At 36.7% G+C, this 25,346-nt stretch overlaps 1 protein-coding gene across 6 annotated transcripts in view; it reads left to right on the top strand.

The window, feature by feature from the left end:
• The window catches only part of Tenm2 (teneurin transmembrane protein 2), an 892,009-nt gene that overhangs the window by 64,050 nt on the left and 802,613 nt on the right, over window positions 1-25,346 (top strand). For 4 of the 6 annotated variants that reach the window (XM_027938624.2, XM_027938623.2, XM_071612000.1 and 1 more), the window contains exon 2: window positions 13,942-14,217. The exons of the other annotated variants lie outside the window; for them this stretch is intronic. In XM_027938624.2, coding sequence (XP_027794425.1) covers window positions 13,942-14,217 — 276 coding nt within the window. The remainder of the gene's footprint in view (window positions 1-13,941; window positions 14,218-25,346) is intronic. 6 annotated transcript variants of the gene reach the window in all.

The following is a 25,346-nucleotide window of genomic DNA, read 5'->3' as shown; positions in this document are numbered from 1 at the left end:
TATTCTAGACTGGTGACCTTGGCCAGTTCCCTAGCATTAAACAGCAAATATCTGCCAGTAATTCCAAAATCTTTTTCTCTTATATCACACTTTCACTAATATATTCAGCTTCCTGATCAGCATCTCCACGTATATGTCAAAGACACATTTCAAACTCAGCATGTCTTGAATCCTCATCTCCTGCACACCCTCCTAGCACCCGACTCCTACTCCATAATCACACCTGTTTTTCTTTTAGTTTTCCCCATCTTGCTGATGGCAACTCCCCCTTCAAGTTTTTGGTCCAAAAATGTCGCTTCTGATTCCATTTTTTTCTACCACACCCCATATGCATCAGCAAATCCTACTACTGCCCACAGTCCCAACACTTCCATCCAGATGGGCTATAATCATGGTTTACAAATTCATTTTATACAACCTCCTGGATTCTATTCTTACCCCCTTCAGTTTCCTAATATTCTAAGACAATAGAGAAACTCTCTCAAAATTGAAATTGGATTATGTCATCCGTGTCACCAGAAACAATACTGCGGCTTTCTATGTCACTCAGTATTCTACTGCAACCATTATTTTTAGGAGCTTGGAATATGGCTCAGTGGTAAAGTGCTTGCTTAGCATGCATGAGACCCTAGGTTCTATTCCCAGCACTGCAAACACACACACACACACACACACACACACACACACACATTTCTGAAATCACCTCAAAAGCCCCACAAGACTCAACATTCTCATGAATTTTTGTGCCTTCGCTTAGGGCTGTAACTGTGTTTTCCTTGCTCATTTTAGAACATGCCAGACCTGTTTCTTTCTGGGTCTTCAATGTTGAAAATACACTATGAAGGCTGAGTTCCTTCATTTGCTTAAGCATCGCCTTCTCAGTGACCTTTTCCAGGTCAAATTATTCAGGATGCTCACAAACAGCCTGACACCATTCATCTCTTATCTACTCCCGTTTAAATAGAAACTCCACAGGGATGGAAATTTTGATCAGGTTTGCTTGCTAATATGTCTCCATCTCTTAGAATAAGGCTTACCATTAACTAACACTAACAAATATGGGTCCAATGAATTCATGCGTACATGGAGGCATAGGGTTCTTTACCTTCATTTAACCTGCCCTGGAGTTGTATTCTTTTATATTTCGTATCTTCTTTATTACGTGTCTACTTCCATGAAGTCAACTGCCTTTCTATTCATGGAATCCTCATTTGTGTGGGGGGTAGTGAGATAACAATGTACCTTATGAATGAATGTTTATTACAAGAATGAAGGCTTTGACATTTCTACCACCACCACTGTTGTAGCTACACCTCCTTTTTTGCACTATTGTCTAAAACATTTTATTTAGTCCCTGTCATGTGCTAACCACACTGTTAAAGTGTTTGGGGGCATAGATGACTTTTATTTTTATACTCTTATGAGTATAGATATTATTAAATTTAGTTAGTAAGTGGAAATATTGATGCTTGGGAGTAGGGGGTTAATTAAATTATAAGTGATCAGACCATTTAGTGGTGGAGTAGAAATTCAAATTTGGGTTGACTTTCTTCTAACGTATTCTTAACCACACAGATACATGACCTCTTTCTGAGGGAGAAAAGTGCATGGGATTCCTGGGAGTATGTCAGTCAAAAGGATTGTGTTACATGTACCTGGGTTTTATAACATCATTCCAGATTGATGAAACACAAAAAGACATGAAAACGGAGGTATTCCTATATAGTGGGACTCAATATGTGAACATGAAAATGCTGAGGGATGGAAAATAGTAGAAGAATACATCACAAGCATTTTAAAGTCTGGAACAGAGAATAGATGACCCAAGGATTTTGTTTTTTAAATTTTTAAATGGAAAAAGAAACTTGAAGGCAGAGAGAAGAAAGCAAGCAGAGCTCATCACTTATAATTAACAAGTATTAATATTTTGTCAAATTTGGTTCAAATCCTCTTTTTTCTCCCTAATTGCCTACTTCTCCCTCTGTCTCCAGAAATAATTGCTACTAAGAATTTGGTATATATTCTTCAATCCAGATTAACCTTTTATTATTCATGCATCTGTAAATAACATATAGCACTCATTATATTTTCTTATTGTTCTTTTGTTAATTGACACTTGTTATCTGATATCTGGTCCTATTAAGACCAAGGCTGTTATTTCCAACAATTGTTCACACATAAAACAACTGTTTTGTGGCAAATGGTGGCCAGCATTTTAGGTATGTTGTTCGTTTTTGCCACTTTTTCAGGAGACTTACTTCTTCTAAAAGTCTACTATGATAAGCAATGGAAAGACAAAAATACACAGCACATTTAGCTTTACAAGAGTTCCGAGTGGATAGTATAAAGCCCTTCTTTATAGAAGCCATGGGTTGATGCTTCTAGATACAGGGTTCCCCTCCTGAGCTACTCTGTTCCACGTAAACCATCAGCGGGGAGTAACAGCCAGGAGGGGGCTTGGTTTGTGACTCTGCCCATGTTGGGAGTGGTGTTCTTTAGTTGGAATTAGTTCCTGGCATTGTAGAAACCCATTAGTTACAGCGTCACTCACACCTTGGATACGACAGTGCGGATGGTGTGGTATTCAGCTATGATGACATAAGATTTCTTTTCCCCTTATTTAGCAAGCTTCTGCTTTCTATTCCTGATTTCCTTTTTTTGAGTTCGGCTTAGTGTGACTCAACAACTCTCTGTAAGTCAACAGCTGCCAGATGCTAAATGTAATTAAGGCTTTACATGTATTTGTAACCTACGACATGTGTTTGAAACACAGGAAGCAAGGTGGGGAAGGAAGAAAAGGAAAACTCTTGACTCAGTTTCAATTATCCTCTGCCTATTTAATGGATGCTAACGGGCCCTAGGAAAAAATGGTCTTGCCATCTTCCATAAGCTGGGTGGTTTGATGCTTCACATGGTTTTAGACAAGTATCTAAATCTAACAGCCATTGGTGATAAAACAGTTGATTTAAAAGAAATGTTTCACAACAAAAATATATCATTAACATTTTCCCCAAAATATTTGTGGTGGATATACAGAGTCTAATTAGTGACTGAAGCAGCTATCTGCTACACATCCATTCACCTGATCATAGACTGTGATCCATCCATCTCACTAGATGTCAGACTGTAGATGAGTTAATTAACTCTTGAGATCTAGAATAATCCTTCAGTGATGAGAAAGTCAAAATGTTTTCAAAACATCAAGCGCATGATGGAAACAGGGACCTTGATGAGTGTCGTGAATGCAAATGTCATTTGCCTTTGTCAGAGTTTCATTTAATGTTGGTAGTTTCTCTCCTCATGCACCAAATAAAAAAGCAAATAGAATAAGAACTAAAAAATGAGTTAAAGTAAAAAAAAATCTGAGCACTGAATCATAGGCCCGTCATTGGCTTCCGTTGAGAGTGAGGGGCTGCTCTCAGAACCGCAGTAGGGAAGCTGGCCCTTGGACTTGAAGCAAGAAAAAGACCTGAAACAAAGATAGAAAGCCTGGCAAGAGACAGGAGGTGAAGAGAGGGACAGGCACTAGACAGAAGCAGATACAAGTCTTCAACAATTAAGAGTCCTCAATTTAGGCCCTTGTAACTTTTGAAAATTATTTTTAAAATGTGAGCTAAAATTAAATATAAGCAAGTACATAAGAAATTAAACCTTCATAACTAAGAATGAAAAAAATAATAATAAACAATTGATTTTGACCCTTAAACTCTTAAAGCAATAGAATTTTTCAGATGTCTGGTATCACCTAACAATGTGTAATAGAAAAACTGAAGAGGAACACTTATAAAACTACATGAACCTTATAAAGAAAATACGACTTATTAAAATAAAAAGCAGTTCAGTATAGTAAATGAAAAATAGTCATAAGAAAAAGAGCACAAAGACATTAAAATATAATAAATTAAAGGGAAAGAACATGAGATCTATTTGATTGGTAAAGAGGATAGAAAGTATGGAAGTGTAAATATTTAAAAAATGCAATGGCTTAGCTTTGTAAAATTAAGACATGAATTCATACAAGTTGGAGGTCCAGCGTACATTCAGTAATATTATTATTAGAACTCTAAATAGAGTATAATACTCAAAGCATCCTTAAAAAAAAGTGTGAGGAGATATGTTGGAAGCCTACAGACAACTAAATGGGATTTTAGAAAATATATTAAACCATAAGAAAGTGGGGATGAGAGAATGGTGGGAAGGAACAAACAGGAAAAATAACAAAATAACAAATCTAAGTACAGCCACATCAATACTCACATGAAATAAAGACAAAGGGACTGTCACACTAAGTAAAAGCCAGAGGTTGTCAGGTTATAGAAATGGCAAGTCCTAATTATAGGCTGGCTACCAAAATATATATATTTGAATTATAAAAACATAGGAAAGTTGGAAGTGAGCCACTGGAAATGGATTTATCATGTTCATCTTTTATGTTAAATGTAGGAATGCTGGCTTCACTGTTTTGTGTGAAGCAAAATAGAATTCAAGCTTTCAAGTATTGAAAAGAATTTCAAGTTGGTAAGAGGTTCTGTTCATCCTGCAGATATAAAATTCTATGTGCCTCCTAATGGTTTACATAGAAAAATGGGTGGGGGTGATGTGGGGAGGAATAAGAAGAATTAAGGACAATAGTATAGGAGAACAAAAAACCAAATCGAAATTGCAGATCTGTTACCAATAGAACATCCAGACCAAAAGTACCAAAGAGGGAATGGAGAATTTGAATAACACTGTCAATCACCATGGACTAATGGACATTTACAGCATACTCCAAACAAGGACTCCAGGATTACAGGAGTCTGCAAGGGAACATTTCACAGTATATACTATAGCTCATATATAAAACTCCATCCATTATAGATGGAAATCCCAGACTGTTATTCTCTGTCCACTATGTACTTCAATTAGAAATCAGTACGTCAAAAATCTAAACAAGTCCCAGATATAAAGTCACAAATTTAAAACCAACACATAGTTCAAAAACTACATGACTTCATGAGAATTTAGAAAATATTTGGAAATAAATGATTATATATCCAAATTTGTGTGATACAGATAAGGAAGAAAAAATTTTAGGTTTGTATAATTATTTTAAAAATGAAAGTTATTTTCATATCAGTGATCTAGACGGGTACCTCAGGAACCCAAAGAGAATGAACAAACAAAACTCAAAGTGAGTGGAAAAGGAGAAAATTAGAAAGGAACATGTCAAAGCTAGTCTGTTGGAAAAAAAAATGATAAAATTGATAAATACCCAACAAGAATAATCAAAAATTAAAGAAAATATGCAAATTCCCCAAGTCAGGAATGAAAGAACGGATATTGGTATAGATCTTACCAATATTCAATGTACAGTATGATAAATTTAAAATAAAAAATTAGATGAAATAACAAAACATGCAAATTCCCTATAAAACTCAAGAATACTAGAAAAACACATCTTGACTTGAAAGTCCTTATTACAGAGAGAATTATTTTTCATTGATTTGATGGTCCAATCTATTAGAAAGATAAAATAATGCCAAATCTATGTGTAGCTATAAAATAGAGTAGAGATGCATAAAGCAAACGTTGATAAAACTGGAGGGAGAAATACCCATCATACTGGGAAACTTCAATACGTATCTTTCAGTTTCTGTTAGGTCAAACAAATGTCATGTTAATGTCAGTGTGCAGAAATACATAGCTTGAGATGCTCACATTAAAAAAGAAGCATGGTCAGGTGCAGTGGTGTAGATCTGTGACACCAGGGACCCAGGAGGCCAAGGCAGGAGGATTGCAGGTTCAAAGCCAGCCTCAGTAACTTAATGAGACCCTAAGGAAATTAGCAAGACATGTCTCAAAATAAATAAATACATAATATAAGTTTCAGAGGCAGAGCCTTGTAAATAAATAAATAAATAAATAGAATGGGCTGGGCATGTAGATTGGTGGTTAACCATTATTGGGTTCGATCCCAGGTCCTTCCCACCCCACCTCCCTCAAAATACTAGAAAATGAAGCATGGTTGAACACAAAGACAAAGAATCAAATATTAAGGGTGCAGAAAAGAATAAATGAATGAGCTCAAAGAAAGGGATAATTTATATACATAAAGTCAGAAATGGAGAAACTAAAAAATTTATGTAGACAATACATAGGATCAAAAAGGCAGAATTTTGTTTTGTAGAAAGAGAAAAAAATCCAGTCTAGTAAAAAAGAAACAAAAGGCACAATAAATAATATGACCAATGAAAATAAAAACATCATTCCATAAATCCAGAAGAAATTTTAAAAACCCAACAATACATGGATAACTTTGTGCCAACCCCTTGGAAACAGATGAAATGATCACACTCCTACTGAAATTCGTTGTTCCCAAACTTTCTGAATTAACTCAAGCAAAAAACAGAAATGGTCAGTAATCTTATAATCAAGAAATAAAGCACTTTCCTTTGTCTGTAAATGCTGATCATCAGAGTAGCCCTCAGTGTTGCTCTGTGGCATGCAATGTTGTAGGAATTTGTACTTGCTTGATCTCAGTCTATGTGATTCTATGAAGGTAGGTGCTATTTTGTAAAAATGTGTAAAGGGAGACTCAGCGGAAGCAGTTAATTTTAAAATTATTATGGTTGACTTAACCCTTGTTTATACTATTGTTATATACTAAAATACATACTATTTTATAGTACTGTTCTAATTATCTGGACAACTTGACATGAAAACATTTAGGACTGTGCCTGCTATGTTGCAAAGACCTTAGCAGATGCCAGTTAATGCAGTAGTCATTCTGAAACATTGGACAGCTAGCCTGATCCCCTAACTTACAACTTTCCTTTTCTTACCTCTGAGTGTAAGTTTCAGAGGCAGAGCCTTGTATGGTCAGTTGAATGCTGCATTTGCATACAGAAACTGATTGGTATCATTTTTAATGCTGGGATTGATCTTTCCAGTCTCAGAATTTCTGACAGCAGAAAGAGTCCCTAGGTAGTGGTTCCTGAATTCATTTCTATTTGTGAACTGCCCGTTGTTCAGAAAAGACCTTGTTGTAACTGCTTTTGGATTTTCTAATTTGGGCTTTTCTCAGGTTGGAATAGGAAAATGCCACCATCTCAAAGCAGAATGCCACCATTTTTTCTCTTTGAGAGTTACACAGTTTATGTGAAAACCTGTGACACTAGAAACTGTCCTGCTTTGCTAACCATATTGGTCATTCTGTGATTTGGAGTATGTTTGCTTACATCAGAATGTTTCTAGTTAAACAGATCTTGTAAAAGTCTTCACACATCAGACATTTATATAGATTAAAACAATTAGTCTAAACATTTAGAAACATAAAAGCATTAATATTTTAGTTATAATATATAAAAGAAAATTGTGATTCCTAAAGCATAGTTTTAAAACATAAATATTTGGCTTAAATTTTTATGAATAGTAATGCGTGTACACCACTCTGTAGTTTTAAGCTATGGGATTTTTGCTGAACAGTTTTGTCAACATTTGGGAAAATATTTGAATGTGTAAAAGCAGATGAACTTTAGAAGAGCATTAAGAGAGTTTACGTGAAGAATTTTAGTATATACAAGCATAAAACATTAGAATTTATAAGTAGTTTCCTCAGTAGCTTGCAAAATTGTGATCACTGCATATACAAATACATAGTTGTTTAAATTTGTATGAAAACAATGCTTTAGATAATGTTGGTATTGTTTAAGACTGATTATTTTGTATCACTCATACATATCTACAATTGCTCCACATTTAAATATAAGGTATTCATATTTAATATAGAGTAACAATTTGGCAATACGTTTGATTAATCAAACAAATAAAAATTATATTTTATCACCTATAATTGCCATGTTTTTCTAGAAAATATTCCATTTGACAAAAGCAAAGGCATCAGGTCAAATTACTTCAATTACTTTGATTAAAAGGACTACATTGTAAGATTTGTACCTTTTTCTTAAACACTGTGTAGCAAATTTATAGTCTACATTTATTCCTGGCTTTAAAATGTAGAATCTAACATTTACTCAAGAAAAGTGACCCATGTTTGTTTACAAGAGATTCTCTTTGTTTTAGGATAAATGATCCTGGAAAAAAATTCCCCTAAGAAAGGAATTAATGTTTAAAACAACCAATAATTTATATTAAATAGTGAAAATAATTCATTGCAACTTTATCTTCAAAAACCAAACCTGATATTCAAAAATATATTTTAGTTGATACCTAATACTATTCCAACTGTGCAATATTGTTTTTAAAAGGTAAAGATTAAGAATCTTGGGGTGGGGCATAATACATTTTTTTATAAACTTGTGTGATTATACAATGTTCCATTTTTTGATGAAGTTTTGCATTTTGCAGCATAATTATAGAGGGTCAGTTTTAGCAAAAAATTTTTAAAAAGAAAGAAAAAGAAAAAGAAAGTTATTGGATGGATTCATTAGTTTTCCTAGGGGCTCCTTATGAACCTTCTGTTTACATTATTATTGTTCCTCATTTAAGTTGAGACTTTTACTGTAGGCTGATGCATGGAGGTACCCTGCTGTGAAACTCTGGATCTTAGGTCTTCTGCTTCAGGGGCCTCCTCTGGCACTGCGCCAATGGGACGCCGCAATGTGACTACAGATAGAGGTGGAAGTCCTGGATCAGGTGTGCCTTGCCAGGACAGCAGGGTGAGCGACTGGGGAAGGCTATCTCCCTGTTGCCTGGGTGGGGTTGGGTGAAACCTCCCAGCCAGGCCACCGCAGATACCTGGGAGAGAGAGGGGAGCCTGCTGACATTGCACTCGAGGCCTCTTCCCACCAGAGAGGTGAAATTTAACCTGCAGCCTCCTCTGACACCCACAGGGAGAGAAAGGAGTGGGGATAGGAGGACAGGATCCCCTCACGGCTGCCTCTAACACGACTGGGAGCAATCGGGAGAGATTCATGACTACTGGGTAAAGATGGATGTTCTGACCCCCCACTTCATTATTTTTAATTCTATCCTGGCACATTTGAAGAGGCGTAAGAGTGGGACCCGTGTTACAGAAACCTGTAGTTTGGGAGTATTTTATCTGCTCCGATTGTTGTCTCCAGTTTGCAATCTTTCCACCACAAAGTCTAGGATTCACGAGGCAAAAGGAAAACCCACAGAGCTCTCCATATAGTTCCTGAGGCCCCAGACCTTACTAGGTCTGCCTTCCTCTTTTTCCCCCTCTCAGGATCTCATGTGGCTTTTATATGTAATGTCCAAGGGTTTTAGCTTTACTGAATGGGAGGAGTAGAGACAAGTGGGATATGTTATCTGCCTCCAGAAACAAGTTTATCAGATTGTCTTTTGAAGTCCTCTTCATTATCCAATAACATCATTTCCATTTTCTCTTGTTGAATTGCCTTAATTTTGTTAGATCTTGATTCTGTCACCTTGCTTGTGGTCCTGGTGTTTTTCTACCATCATTTTGTTGACTTTATGAATATCTGCATTTTATAAGCTGTGCAGTTGATTTCTCATTTGGCACCATTCTCCACTGCTATCAGGAAGAAGTTGGTGACATAGGTATTGATATGGTGACTGCTGCCACTAGTAAGTGAACACGGGTGGATAGGGGTTAATTTTAAAAGTGGTCTTCAGTGACTGTCTGAGTGTTGCAACAGCTTTTATGTCCACCTGTAAAATTTCTTGTCAATTTTTTGGGGCCTTAGAGAGTAACATTCAAATAATAGTGTCTTATATTATATTCCACCCATTACTACAGTTTCCTTTATCTTCTTGCCCTTGTAGTAGAAAGTCTGCTCAAATCCTGACATTTTCAGCGCTATTTGTATACCCTGGTATTACCATGATGTGATAATTCTGACTTAGCTACATATGTGCTTCTCCTACTTAAAGGTTATTTCAAAGTGTAAGAAACTGGTGAAAACTTAGAAAATAAAGCCAAGATCACAAGGCACTCACATATCCTTCCTTGGACTTGTGTCCCTAAATAGAATTACTGGGTCAAAGGACAACTTTTGTTATCTCTTGCTAAATTTCTCTCTAAAAATGTTGTGAAGAAGACCTGGATTTTATGTTGAGGTTATAATTGAGGAAAGGCATCCTAAAGTCAAAGAGAATTATCAACAGAGTAACTTTTAAAGACTGGTGTTCGTCTTGACCATATCACAGTTTTCAGGCATTAGCATTTTCTCCCAACATCTTACTAAAATTGCATGATGTAATTATCATAGGTTTTGTGTGATCATCATGTATAGAATTATTGACTTGGCCTCTATATCATAATAGGGGCCACATGGGCGACTTACTGGCAGTAGCCATAAAACATATACCTGAAAGTAAATGAATTTGGCACGTCGTCTACATCCACTTTAATCAACAGGGTCAGGGAGGTTGTAGGCAGGTAGAGGGTGAACATGTTCCTTGATACTGAAATACTGTGCCTCCTATGTATCTTTCTGCAAGACAGTAAAGAAGGAATGAAGTATTGACTGCTTTCCACTAGAAATATTAGCTTGGAGAATCACACAATGACTGGTCTCTCTCTTCCATTCAAAGCTGCCCTGGAGTTTAATAAAGACATAATTACACAAGATGAATTAGAGCAAAATCAGTCTTCTATCAATGAGCAAAGTAAGTGGAAAAAAAATAAGTTGACATAGTATTAAAATTTCCCCCACAGTCTTTTCTATTCTGAGCTCAAGTGTGTGACATGGGGTTTGGTGCTGTTAGATGAACTACCTGAAATACAGTTGTCTAAAATCAATTCAAATAGTAGAATATTTGGAAAACCTGGGTAAGGTCAGAACTGAGGGGCCATAAGAGCTTCCCAATGGAGCAGACTTGCAGTGTCCCCAAGTTTTCACCCCATACTAGATGAACAGTTGGTGGACCAGCGTTGAAAGTATTAAAGGCTGGGTCCTCGATGACCTTTCATGGCTCTATGTCCTTATCCTATATAATATTTATTACCTTATAGATTGCACTTTGTTTATGTGATTCTTTGATTAATGTCTCTTTCTCCATTTGACTGTAAATGTCATAGACTGTATTTTTATAATGCTCACAGTTATATCCCCAATGCCTAGCACAGCACTAGGAACAATAAATATTTGTTGAATGATTTAATAAATGATAGACCAGTTTTCCCCCTGTGCTCTGTGCATGGCTCACCAGCTCCATTGTGGGAAGCCAGCAAACCTGAGTGAGGGTTGGCCCAGAGTCAGTTCTGGGAAATTAGAATGGAGTTCTTATATTTTTCTATCAGTGGAGAACAGAAAGATGACCAAATTAGGGATTGTCAGGGGTGGGGGGATGCAGAATTCAGCACTGGGGAGAGATGGTATTGTTTGAAAATGAAGATGGAAAATGGAGGATGAAAATGAGTTTCTAAGATTATTTTTTGAGGAAACGATTTTGGTTTTAGAGAAGAGAAGAAAAAAAATACCCTTTTCTATAAGAGGATTTGAACTTGCTCATTTGCTTTCTCCCTGTGAATTTGATGCAGGACCCGCAGTTTTCTTTACAATGCTGCTCATTTGTGGCTTGGAATCTAAAGGTGTACTTTTTCTTGGCTAACTTTTAAAATTTCTACATTTTTTTTAACCTGATGAGTGCAAGTTTGTTTCAACAGAAAAATAATCAGGTGAATTTCTTATCATGGAATAAATTTGGAAAACCAAAGGGACACCTATTCATTCTACGGTTTCCCTTGGCCGGGGCCCACTATTGCCTATTACCAGAGGTACTCAGGTCAGGGACACGTGGTATGCTCTGAAAGAGGCACCTTTCCTCAAATAACTGTTTCTTTTATCCCAGAAGGTTTTTGCAACTTGGGCTAGATAATGAGATTAGGAGAAATTGTAAGTAAAGTGTAAGGTACTTAACAAGTACCCACTTTTTTATGTGGAATTATATAGCTAAAAATTATGACCTAAAGAATACAATAAAAAGCATGTTTTTGTTTAAATCATTTTCATCTATGGAAAAGAACTAAAGAAATACACTTCATGAACTCTGAAGATGAGACAATGTTAATACTAATCAACACAACTTTTTTCTAATTCAGAATGAGGAAAGCAGCAGTAGAAAGGCCTCGTAATATCAGTTATACATGAACTTGGTACCTTCTCTTTTATAGCTGATGAGACTGAAATATGAATTTTAGTGCACAATTATGAAACAATACCCAATTAGCAAGAATGCAAACAGGAACTGAGTGCACCAGGCAGAGAATTTCAACCAGCCTGATAAACTATGTGCAGAGAATAAACAGAAACCCTGAGCACTGTGCGGAAGGCACAGATAGAGGGAGATCACCCTGTGCAGACAGGAGTCTGCTTAGGTTGGCTCTCCAGTGAATAAGACTCTCTGTAGAGACAGTTATGAATGGAAGTGGGTTTCCTTCCACTTGCACATTTAAATAAAGGGGAGATCAGCATACAATGAAGACAGAAGTGTAAAATCCTAGAATAAAAGTATGCCTATTAAAATTAAAGTCACACTAAATGTAAACAGTCGTATTGTGCTTCTTAAAATAAAAGCTGAAAAATGTTATGTATGTGGATTTTCATAGAGTATCATTAATATTATTAATTATCATAGATTTCTGTCTCAGGTTTGGAGATGTGAATGATAGAAATGGCCCTAAATTGAAAAAAATATACAGAGGGAGAGGGTCAACACCCAGATTTGGTGTTATTTATAAGATTTTCACCACTCACAGCATGGAAGTGGATTTTTTTTTCACTTTATATGTCATCAAATACAGGGGGCTTCATGATTCCATTCAATTTTCATAAAACCTTTAAATATCTTTTCATGAAGCTGAATAGTAAAGCACACAACAAAACAGGGCATTGAATGTGCAGAAATATGTTGCTAGGTTAGCTATTGATGGAGACTGCTTGACACCACAGAAAAAGCTCAGGGTCAGGGAATATAGAGGTGAATCCAGGATCTGCCCCTGGCCCAAGTGTGACCTGATATACCTCATTCAACCTCTCTTTGTAGATTGGTGATAACAACAGTTTCTGGGCTACTATGAGATTTAAACGAGATAAAGTATATGAAGGATCTGGCCAAGTGCCTACTCAGCAGCCCAAGTTTCCAATGCATGCCTGTTTCTTTTGCTTCCCATCAACCTGTGGATTCATCCCTCAGATACACATATTCATTTTTCACAGGGGAAGCCTACTGGTGGTCTTAAATTTTGTTACCCAAGATAAGTTATTTGATGCCATTTGAAAATAAAAGGACCATTCTTCCTCCTTTAGATGCTGATTTCAGTAACATGTCACATAGATTTATTAAAAATAAAAACTGCTTGGCATATATTGTCACACAAGAGGCACAGTGATGCTTTGAGAAATGTAAGGGGATTAATACCCAGATTTAACAGATAACAAAACAGGCTCACAGAGTTAACAGACTTTCCACCAATGAACCTGTAGTCATTGTAATGCTATGACTGGCTTCTAGCTCTTTCAGCCCTCACTTATATTGATTAGAAGGTTAAAGTTTTATCACACACACACACACACACACACACACATACCGCATGTGGATTGGATTTAGGTTTCACCACCATCTAAATGGATGACCTTCAATTAAATTCTCTAGCCCTCCGTTTTCTTAAAGATATAAAAATGAGTGAAAGATGCCCAAGAAAATGCTTGGTAGAATAACAGCCATTATGATAAGTACGATGCTTATTTATCTACGTGGTGCTTCTTAGATGACAATGTCAAAATGCCTAAAAATCTTTGAAATGAAAACTGAGTAGTCTGTCATAAGATTGACATTTTTTTTTTTTTTTACTTGTTGTTTTCAAATTTATCCCAAAATCCTGAAATACGCCTAAGATCTGTTTCCATATACAGTGGCAAATTAGACATTTGCTTTTTTGTGTAACAATGCATTTAACTTTATAGAACATTACACACATTTTAATCCCTGTCTCTGTCGCTGTCCCTCTAGGAACTAACTTCACCCTTGCAGAACTGGGGATCTGTGAGCCCTCCCCGCACCGAAGTGGCTACTGTTCCGACATGGGGATCCTTCACCAGGGCTACTCCCTGAGCACGGGGTCTGACGCCGACTCTGACACCGAGGGAGGGATGTCTCCCGAACATGCCATCAGATTGTGGGGGAGAGGGATAAAATCCAGGCGCAGTTCCGGCCTGTCCAGTCGTGAAAACTCAGCCCTTACTCTCACTGATTCAGACAACGAAAATAAGTCAGATGATGAGAACGGTAGGTCCACTTCGTAAATACCTTTGAATGTTCCATGCACTGCAGGACGTGGGGCTTGGGATGTATTTTTGTCTTCTAATAAAGAGGCATAACAAAACCATTCATTTTCATTTAAATCGACCTTGTCTTACCCAGTCTGAGCTGGGGGAAATAAGCCAGCAGCCCTCAAGCACACAAGAAATGAGAAGAGAATTAGAAAATCACATTTTGATGATAACATGATATTCAGGTATAGTCAGTGGGTCTTATTAGCAAGTAAATTACATGGCAAAAGAGGCAGCTTGATAAACTATGACCTGTACCTGGAGAATGTCCTCTCTCTACCAGTTTCTAGGTCTTCGTATTGATTTCCCCTTCCCAGAAAATGGCAACCTGGGTTATTTTTTTCATGAAGATCTCTTCAGAATCCTACCTTATCTGAGACTTTCATTTCCAGGCAGCAATGCCTCATATCCGTATTGAAGATCAAACTTAGAACTCATGCTCTGGAGTTTAATAATGACAAATAGGAAGAGGCTTGTCTTCAGAAAACTCTTTGCCGCACTTACTTTTCCCCTTGGTACCTATGTAGGTTAATGGCTTCCCACGTCTTCTATCACAAATCGCTGTTGCCTGTCCATCAGCTTTGTAGGTGGGTTTTAATGAAACTTTGAAAATTAAATTCTTCTGATCATTAAGCAGTAAATATAGGGAAGCCTAAGCAAGTCATTAAAGAGATAAGGTGCTTATTTATAGATTTCCTAGCAACTCAGAATTGTGTTTAGTCAAATACATTTTTTAAAAAGATAAATTGCATTAGGTACAGCTGATTTATGAAGAAAACATCAAATGCTGTGCAGTTTGTTATGAATAGACTGCGTGTTTGTGAAAAGAATTACCATTAAAATGTTTACAAATAGATCAGTTAAGAATGTTTATATAAAATATTATAAACTTCTGCTAGAGCAGCTTTAAGTGTCTTCTTTCATTGAAAAAAAAAAAAGAAAAAGAAATTTACAGGCAGACAGCTTGTTGTGAATGCAAAAACATAGCTAAATACCATTTAATCTCAAAACTGTTGAAAATATATCATTTCCTGGGTAAGTCACATAGATTTTAAAAAGATGCCACTTCGTCACATTTAGATTTATTTTTAATTCTGAAATAATTTATTCTCCAGTGGGACAAGGGGCTGAATCTTATGCCTCTGTTCATGTAGCTAATCAAGGTGTACTCTTCAAGGAAAAATCTGCACTCGACTCCTTTGGAATTTTAACAAAATTCTGACACTTGGCACATTGTACAGTCTAAGGTGTTCATTTGATAGGAAATTACTTTTATAAGTTTCCATGAAGGCATACATTGAATTCATTTACGGATGTCTTTTTTCAACTTCAGTGCATGTCAGTTACTATTTAAAGGGAGGCCATTTGACTGCACAATAAATAAAATCACGTGTTATCCAAGAATTTACAGCCCAATCTAAATAAGGCATTTTTAGCAAATCTCCCACTGTTGCATTTTCACATATATACAGGGAACCATGTCTATAGGGCTCTTTGTACATATTTATAGAGTCTGTATCCTCTTCTTTTAAGTTATATCTATCTATAGCTATATAAATATAAATACTTAAAAATTCAACCAGTTATTGAAGCTTTCCAATGAAACCAAAAAACTCTTTCCTTGAATTTTCCTAGAACTGCTATTGATTAGGGCATAAGTGTGTAATTAATCATATATTTGGTAGAACAATAAGAGTTTCTTTTACAGCATATTATTTGAAACATCATATTTGAAAAATTTTTACTTTAAGGGAATCTATGCCAATTCCTACATTTAAATAAGCCCTTAGCTTCAACATCTTGAATATTTTTTTTCCTGTAATGCTAGTTACAACACAATCAGATTTGCCTAAAGAAAAATGTACAATTCTATATATGAGTGCATCTGGCAAAGCCCAAAAAAGGTATTTAAAAGCCAGAGTTCAGGGTAGATGATAGTTATTTTTAAATGTATAGGTACAATGGCTCTTCTTTCCTCTTTTTTACTAATTTTTCATATTTCACGTATGAAATTATATACTTAATGCATGTTCTATTCTCATTTTTTGGTCAAATATAAAATAAGACATTTTACATGTCACATCATAAACTCTTTAAGCAGATAAAAAGTGAGATATAAGCAATTCTGCAGGCTGGGTTTTAACTTCAGTAAACTTCTTGCTCTTTCTGTCTGACAAATTCTGTTTAGTTCACAAAGAAATCAATGCTTTTTCACATCGCTGATTTTATGAAGTTTGGGAATGTATTATCATATAGATTGACAGTTGCCCCACTGGTTCCACACCACAGCATGGACACTTACGAAGCCATCATTAATTTCTCACACTTGTACCCAGCAATGGTTTCCTCCGTAATAAACACTGTGTCCTTCAGAAACAAATCAATAACCTTTTAGGTATGCCTCTCTTGAAAAGGAAGTCACAAGAATCCATACTTTGAAGAAGCCCTCAACACAGGCTTAGGTTTTAAGGATACATGGTCATAAAGGGATTCTGTGTTTATTTGTTTGGCAGATCGTGATATCTTTCACAGTGTTCATTTAAAAGCTCCCTTAAAAAACTATCCTTGTTGTCTGGGGTTGTGGCTCAGTGGTAAAGTGCTCACCTAGCACATGTGAGGCAGTGGGTTTGATTCTTGGCACCACTTAATAATAAAATAAAGGTTATTGTGTCCACCTACAACTGAAACAAATATTTAAAAAAAAAGCTCTGATTGTGACTTTGCCAAGCATATTCATCAAATGAAGACAGAACTCAGAAACAAACTATTTTTCCTAGAATGCAAAATATTTATTCATTCTTCCAAATCATGTAAGAAAATCCCTGACCTTGCTGGTAGTTTTTTTTTTTTTTTTTTCCCAAGATGAATGTTAATTGGGCTTCCTATGTGCTGCTGTAACAAAAATGACCTTCTAGGTAACTTGACAGTCCTGTCACAGTGCATACAAACATGACTTATTTACTTATTTGTTTTTGTAGTATAGATGCTGCAATGTTAATCACCACTCATAGCTCTGCATCTTAACCTCTGTATCTTAACCTGTACCTGGGAAATTAGCATTGTGCTGGCTTGAGTTGGGTTGCTTTAAATAGATAAAATTCTCATAACTCTATCTTGAAGCTAACAATGGCTTGGCTAGAAATGAAAATGAGAGTTAAGAACAGCTAGGCCAAGATTTTGCTCTGTAAAATTCAACTGCATCTGTACAGAGGGCTTTTCCAGGACTTTAAATTAGAATCATGTGCTTTTTTTTTTTTTTCCAATAATAAACATTCCATTTAAACTATGTCCTCTTGGAGGCCCTTTGTATCAGCTGACTGAGAAAATGGGGCAGTCACTAATTCACAAGAATAACTAATTGCCTCCTTTAAGATGCAAAAGAGCACACTGTAAAACTCTAGTGTGCATATTCTTGACTCCCTTAGGCAATACCTTCACCTTGGGGACTTAAAAATATCTTTGAGATTTTAATTTTTTTAATTTTCAGCATAACCCTAGTTTCAGTTATTTTCTTGAAACTGTAGAAAGATAAAAGGACAAAGAAAATAAGCTTGGCCATTGGGATTACAGAAGTTACAGAAAACTCAATCTGGCAGTGGTTAAAGCCTTAAGAAATGTATTCTTCCCCTGTCCTCTCTGTTTCCACCCAAAGTAAATAAGAGCAATATTCATTTTCCTCTACTGTCAGTTGGGAAATTTATAATTCGCATAATGCATTTTGAGGTTGAAAATATAAATGTTGGGTTAATTCCATTGCATTTCCCAAAATGCACTTATGGCACAATCTGGCTGTCAGCACATAATGGATTTGTGTAAAGTGTGTTCGTGGAACACAGGTTCTATTAGATTGTGAGTCCTCTTGGTGGAGTGCTGTACTGTGTTGGTGTCCGTGGTGCATCAGCACACACAGGTGCTTTGTTCTGCCAACCAAGGTACGTTCATTTTTGCAATAGAAGTTGAGTTTCTTAAGTCTCCCTCCTTTCTCTTCCAAAAGATCCTCAGTAATTCAGCATTCAAGTAGCCCTTAATGAATGTATACCACACCTGATGGTGGGTGTCTGTTTCCACCCCATGCTGTTATTCTTGTATCCATGTAAATCTGGTTTGTGCTTCATAATGCACTGCTTTCTTCTCCTCTGTCTCACATTTAAAAATGACAGAAATTGCCTAGAACAGACCCGAAACCATGCTTTTAGCTGCGAACAGAGTCAAAGACTCTGAATTTTGCTCTTAAAAAAAATTAACCGGGCACAGTGGTACCCGCCTATAATCCCAGAGGTTCCAGAGACTGATGGAAAAGGATCGCCAGTTGAAAACCAGCCTCAGCAACTTAGTGAGGTCCTGTCTCCAAATAAAAAAATAAAGAAATAAAAAGGGTTAGGGATGTGGCTCAGTGGTTAAGTACTCCAATCCCTAGAACCAAAATAAAAGGAAAAAAAAAAAAAAGAAAAATGAGAAGTTAGGAGGAGTAAGAATAAGTAAAAGAAGTAGCCACAAAATGCATGAATTAATATATGACTATACTATTCAGGTTGATATAGGATAATTTTCCAGTCAAGTATCATGGGAAATAATTTTCATGTAACTGAAAGAAAATATTATTTCAATTCCTTAAAAATAAAACAAAATGGGGGAAAAAAACCCAATAAAATAGAACAAATTTTCAAGGCATTTTGGCAACAATTATTTCACATTGTGTTTTTAAGCCATTTTTGTAAATCTACTTGCATATCTGAAAGAGAAACACAAATAAGAGTGTGAAGTGTGTTACATGGATTGAAAAAAATTAAGGACATGGAACAAAACATCACAGGTCCTCATTCTTGTCTGTTCCTGAACAAAAGGATGTTCTTATTTTAATGAGTGCTTTGGTTCCCTAAAAATCCAGGTAGTAGAGACTATGGAGGAAGCTTGTTTTAGAATTTTATTAATGGGAGTCTGAAATATAGAATTATCACAGTATTAAAACACAGCTGATAAAAAATATAGAACCAGAGGCAAAATTTAAGACTCTCCCATGGACGTGGGGCTGGGTTCACAAGCAAAGAAGTGAAAGGATTGATGTTTTGCAAATGGACCTGAATGAGACTAAAAGTTTTAGTGTTTTTGGCAAATTAAGCAATGCTTACATTAAAGTAGAACCGAGTGCTCTTAGAGGGTGAGACTGTGTGCTTTATTTCAGTACTGCACGTTCCAGATTATAAACTTTAGTGGCATGGTCTTTAGTTATTTATATATTTCTTTCTTTCCTTTGGTGGTTTCTTTCATGTTTGTTAATGCTCCCAGGGGCTATCAAGCAATGGCTCCATTCAATAAATACAATAAATAAAATGAAGCACTAAGCCTTACTTTTGGCAAGGGCAGCCTGATTATTACACGTGTAATCTGCAGGCCTTGGGGGAGACATTGGGCTTGGTGGATAATCATTCGGTTTTAAGCTGCTGGGTTCCTGATAGCAGTGCTTTAACTTTCCATTGAGCAGGGGAGGTGGTGAGAGAGGAAGAGGCAAGATGTTTCTGTCAGTTCACAATTGGAAGCCGCTTCTGTCAGAGAACTCCAACTTTTTTTTTTTTTTTTTTTTTTTTGCTTATTGCTCGGTCTTGTTTTTGGCTCAGTTGTTGTTTGTCAAGGATGGAATTAAATTTATATCAGAGATGGGAAAGATATGCCATGAATCAAGTAGTAGGGTCATAAATAAAATGAGTTAAAGCTAAGATAATATAAATTTTCTACAGACAACTGAATCAGGATGAACCTGCACAGAAAATAATACCCAACTTAACAGGATCTGAGAAGATCATATGAGACATAAGGAGGCATTTCAGTTAGCCATTCTGTAACTGGGACACAGCAAGAGGAAGAGAAAAATTTCAAGTAATAGATTTGTAAATAGGATAGAAATTGCAGAGAGGTAGGTACTATATATATATGTTGTGGTATGTATGTGCTAGTGATTTAATTTTGATTGTTATCTAATGCTAGCTGAAAGAATGGCCTAGAAAACTGGTTTGAGGACATGCAGTCAATCAACAAGTACATGAAAAAATGCTCACCATCTCTAGCAGTCAGAGAAATGCAAATCAAAACCACCCTAAGATACCATCTCACTCCAGTAAGATTGGCAGCCATTATGAAGTCAAACAACAACAAGTGCTGGCGAGGATGTGGGGAAAAGGGTACACTTGTACATTGCTGGTGGGACTGCAAATTGGTGCAGCCAATTTGGAAAGCAGTATGGAGATTTCTTGGAAAGCTGGGAATGGAGCCACCATTTGACCCAGCTATTCCCCTTCTAGGTCTATTCCCTAAAGACCTAAAAAGAGCATGCTACAGGGACACTGCTACATCGGTGTTCATAGCAGCACAATTCACAATAGCAAGACTGTGGAACCAACCTAGATGCCCTTCAATAGACGAATAGATAAAAAAAATATGACATTTATACACAATGGAGTATTACTCTGCATTAAAAAATGACAAAATCATAGAATTTGCAGGGAAATGGATGGCATTAGAGCAGATTATGCTAAGTGAAGCTAGCCAATCCCTAAAAAACAAATGCTAAATGTCTTCTTTGATATAAGGAGAGTAACTAAGAACAGAGTAGGGACGAAGAGCATGAGAAGAAGATTAACATTAAACAGGGATGAGAGGTGGGAGGGAAAGGGAGAGAGAAGGGAAATTGCATGGAAATGGAAGGAGACCCTCAGGGTTATACAAAAGTACATACAAGAGGAAGTGAGGGGAAAGGGAAAAATAATACAAGGGGGAGAAATGAATGACAGTAGAGGGGGTAGAGAGAGAAGAGGGGAGGGGAGGGGAGGGGAGAGGGGATAGTAGAGGATAGGAAAGGCAGCAGAACACAACAGACACTAGTATGGCAATATGTAAATCAATGGATGTATAACTGATGTGATTCTGCAATCTGTATATGGGGTAAAAATGGGAGTTCATAACCCACTTGAATCAAAGTGTGAAATATGATATATCAAGAAATATGTAATGTTTTGAACAACCAACAATAAAAAAAATTAAAAAATAAATAAATAAAAAGAAAAAGAAAACTGGTTTGCTGGTTTTCCTAGTCTCAGTTGGAGTGATGTTGAAGGCTTCACACCTTGGGGTAAGAGGTGCATGGGACAGACCTCAGTAACATAAGTTATGAACTGTGGCCCATGGGCTAAATCAGCCCCAGGAGTTGTTTTACTTAGGACAGTGTTTACAATTTTTATACTAGTAATATTTTTAAATGTAAGATTTCATGTTAGAAATTTTTATTTGGGGCTTCTCTCGAAGCATATAACAACTCAGTGGTACTGTTCAGGTTCTCTCTGGCCACCTCTGGGTTCCAGGCAATGGCAGCAGCAGGCCTGGGTAGAATCCTTCACGTCCCTCCAGCCTGCTCTATCAGCGTGAGATCCAGCTGTCCCTGTATGCTCTTCAGTGACCATCCTTGACCTATGCACAAACTTGAAACAAATCAGAAATAATAAATATTGTTCAAAATAACCAGAATCCAGCAATTTTGTCCTCAGTGGACATGTTAGGAATGGTGATGTTAATTCTTTCTTGAGCCTTGGACTCATCTGCCAAATGGGTTTTATATTGTTACACCAAATTTCTAAAATAGTTTTGATGAATTTAGATTCGAATCCTTCCATTAAAATTAAATCAAAAGAATCAATTTAATATTGAAAGTATTAAGTCATCGTGTTCGTGTGTGGAAGGGGGACAAACAATGATTTGTCATCCCCATCTTCTGAAGTTGATGCCCCGAAGTACTGAAAAATTAAGGTTAGAAATCTTTAACACATTATGCTTCCATCTATTTTACTGTGGAAGTACTAGGCAGACTTTAAGGAAATAGGTGGAGGGAAAACCTCTTTTAAAAACTTGAGCTATTTCAGCTGACTGAGGGAAAACCCCAGAGCTTTTCAGAAGGAATTCTTTTAAAGAAGAAGAAAAGGACTTGGTACTAATTATGCTCAGTCTAGCTGTGGCAGGTGTTTATGGAGTCTGTTACAATGAAGTGACAACAAACCGAGGTTTTGAGAGGAAAACACAGTGGTCTGCAAAGACCCCCATCCCCCAAGAAAGAAGGATATGGTGCTGGGCTGATAACACCAAGCTGGAAGAAGTGAAGGTCAGAGTCAGTGTTGCCCAAGCCAAGAAATGCTCTACCGTGATTATGCAGGACACTAACATCAATAAGTGATGCTGTTCTCATGGTGCACTGACCTCCCAGCCTAGGGAAGTGTATGAAAGAGAAAAGATGATTGGATTTCAAGTATGTTTACTGATAAAATGGAGCTGAAATTTTTAAGCCAGTGTTCCTTGGAAAAGAATAGGTTCAGAGTTAACTTTGTGGATTTGTATGATATTCTTGCGGGGTGGGGTCTAGAACAGAGCGCTACTGTAGCAATACATCCACTTGTAAGGGGTACGAACTCAATGGAGAGAGCTGAGCACTAGAAGAGGATTGGGAGTGTTTCTTTATAGAGCATCTTATGTAAGGAATAAACTGCCACGTATCCACCAATCCAAGAGGACCCTAGAAATGAATTTAAAAAATTGGTTCTTGGAAAATAGCACATATGGGATAAATAGGCATATTTAGTTAAGTGAGCAAAACTCTGCCTTGTTTTATTTAATACTGATAAAAAAGTGAAGCAATCTTAGATAAGGAGGTTCTTTAACATGGGTTATTCTTATTTCACATCTGAAAATATTTAAGGTGTGGCTGCTCATTGTTCTGCATTGTACAAAGCTATCTTATATGTGTTCCTTTGTGAGTGTGTGTGTGTGTGTGTGTGTATGTGTGTGTTGTGCATAGTGAGAGAGGTTACCCTGGAAAAAGGGATGTCATGGAGGAAGACAGACATCAAGAAATGTACGTTGACCAAATATCAATGATATAGTAAAGTAAAACATATATGAAAATGTCAAAATGGCGTGTGTGTGTGTGTGTGTGTGTGTGTGTGAACGTGCTCATTATACATAATAGTGGGATGCATTGTTACATATTCACACACACATACCATATGTGTGTGTGTATGTAATTTCAGAGGAGGGAGAATAGAACTGTGCTAACTTCCTTGGGTCATCTTACACTGAGAATCACTTAACCAATGATGTTATCCCATACACATAGGTCAAAGTCTACCCAAAAGGGTCCACTTTCTCTCCAGTCCCATGTGAGAATCCTTGTCTCTGGAGAGTCCTGAATCAATTTGAATCCATCAGAGAAACAGTATTTGACTTGATTTTTTTGCCAAGTAAGTTATAATCTACATCCCTCTGTCCTTTGTCTACCTATCTCTTTTTCTAGAACTTTCTCTCCTTGCCCTGGATCTAGTAAGTTCTGATGACCTTAGTGTGAACTGATGTCTTAAGTATTTCATTCTACTCATTTGAAATTGATAGAATTATGTTTTCAAAACATGGTTTGAGCGTCATGATTCACTAGGATGTAGAACAAGAACTTCTATATATATATTTTTATTCTTTACAATTCCATGTGTATGTGTGATAACATATGTTATTATATGTAAACACACATATATATGACAGATTATATAAAGTGTGTATAACATTGGAAGTATTCCAAAATTTGATGTCCATATAGGTGTCTGATAAAATGGTAAATGACTATAGATATATAGATATTTTGTCTCATAGGGGATAAATTCTAAGCATCTGTCTTCCCTGGGAATATTTGGATTATCCAATACTGTGTGGCAACTCATTGGATTGTCTTATTGTTCATGGCCATCTGTGCTGACAATTCTTCCTATTTCTGGGGGTACAATTCCTATTTTCTTCTCTTAGTTCCCTGTGTTGACTTCTATTTCATATACAAATAGATAAAAATATTTACTTTGTTGAAGAAACAGAGCACCTCTGTACATTTACAGATAAATTCTTGTCTGTTCTCAATAAAAAAATAAGAAAATCAACACAAAATATATTACCACTCTGGCATAGTCAGCGCATTTGGAAGAGATTCAGTTTTATTCAGGTTGTAACTGAGGGTCAGGGCTCATTTGAGCCAAAGTATATTAATGGAGATTGAACAAGGCAGCGGGCATGGCGATTAGAGAGTGGGAGGTGGGCGAAGGTGATGATTTTTCAAGGGACACGCTCTTCCAGAAACTTCAGACTTCTTCAGATAAATGGGAACTTAGTTATTTTACTGGACAACACCGGGAATGCATTCCTATATGTGTAGCAGCCAGGGACTAAGAACTTTGCATTTCATCCTAAGGAGTTAAGGTCTGACCAAGTAGGAATTAGAGAACTCCTTAAAGAAGGTTTGATCAGGGACCATGTGTTTTAGGAAGCAGAGGATTAAAACACAACATACACACACACACACAGACCTACACACACACACACACACGATTTACCCAAATTAGAAGCAGTGTTACTACAAAAGGAAGCAATCACCCAGATAAAAGGACTCCGGAACCCCCTCAATGGCAATGAGTGCACCTGCTTCTTGGCATTTGAGTCAGAGACACTCACCCCAGCCTAGCAAGTAGATGCTGGATATTTGTAATTAAAATATTAAAATTCAAAAGGCCGTAATTCAAAGCTGAAATCGCAAGCAAACAGGAACAGGCACATAATCCCACCCTCGTGCAGTTCTGGGGTGCCCTTACAGTGTATCCTCCTCTCTTCCATATTCAGTACCAGGTTACATAGCTCGACTCCACTGTCGACGTTATTTAATCAAATGATTAATAAAGTGACATTAAATACTGCTATGTACAAGGAAAACGGTCATGATATCATTTTTAAAGGGGCAGTGAGTGGTTGTAGGTGAACGTTAGCTAGCGGTGTTCCAGGTTGGCAGTACTCTCCTGAAGATTATTTCGGTTTCTGTTCCTCGCTGCTGTCTGTGAGTCATGTTCCCGTGCAGTGGGTTTAATTGCTCCTGCAGCGACAGTTATGTCTCCCATCTCATCCCTAATCTTTCATATTTTTATCTCTCATGTTTCTTTAATCAGGCTTGAAAGGCATCTATTTATGTTTCTTTCAAGCTTTCTATTTGTCTTTATTTATTTATTTTTCTTTTTCATTAAG

This window comes from Marmota flaviventris, chromosome 5 (genome assembly GCF_047511675.1).
Source record: "Marmota flaviventris isolate mMarFla1 chromosome 5, mMarFla1.hap1, whole genome shotgun sequence".
NCBI classification, from domain to species: Eukaryota; Metazoa; Chordata; class Mammalia; order Rodentia; family Sciuridae; genus Marmota; species Marmota flaviventris.
This window is presented reverse-complemented; position numbering and strand designations above follow the sequence as displayed.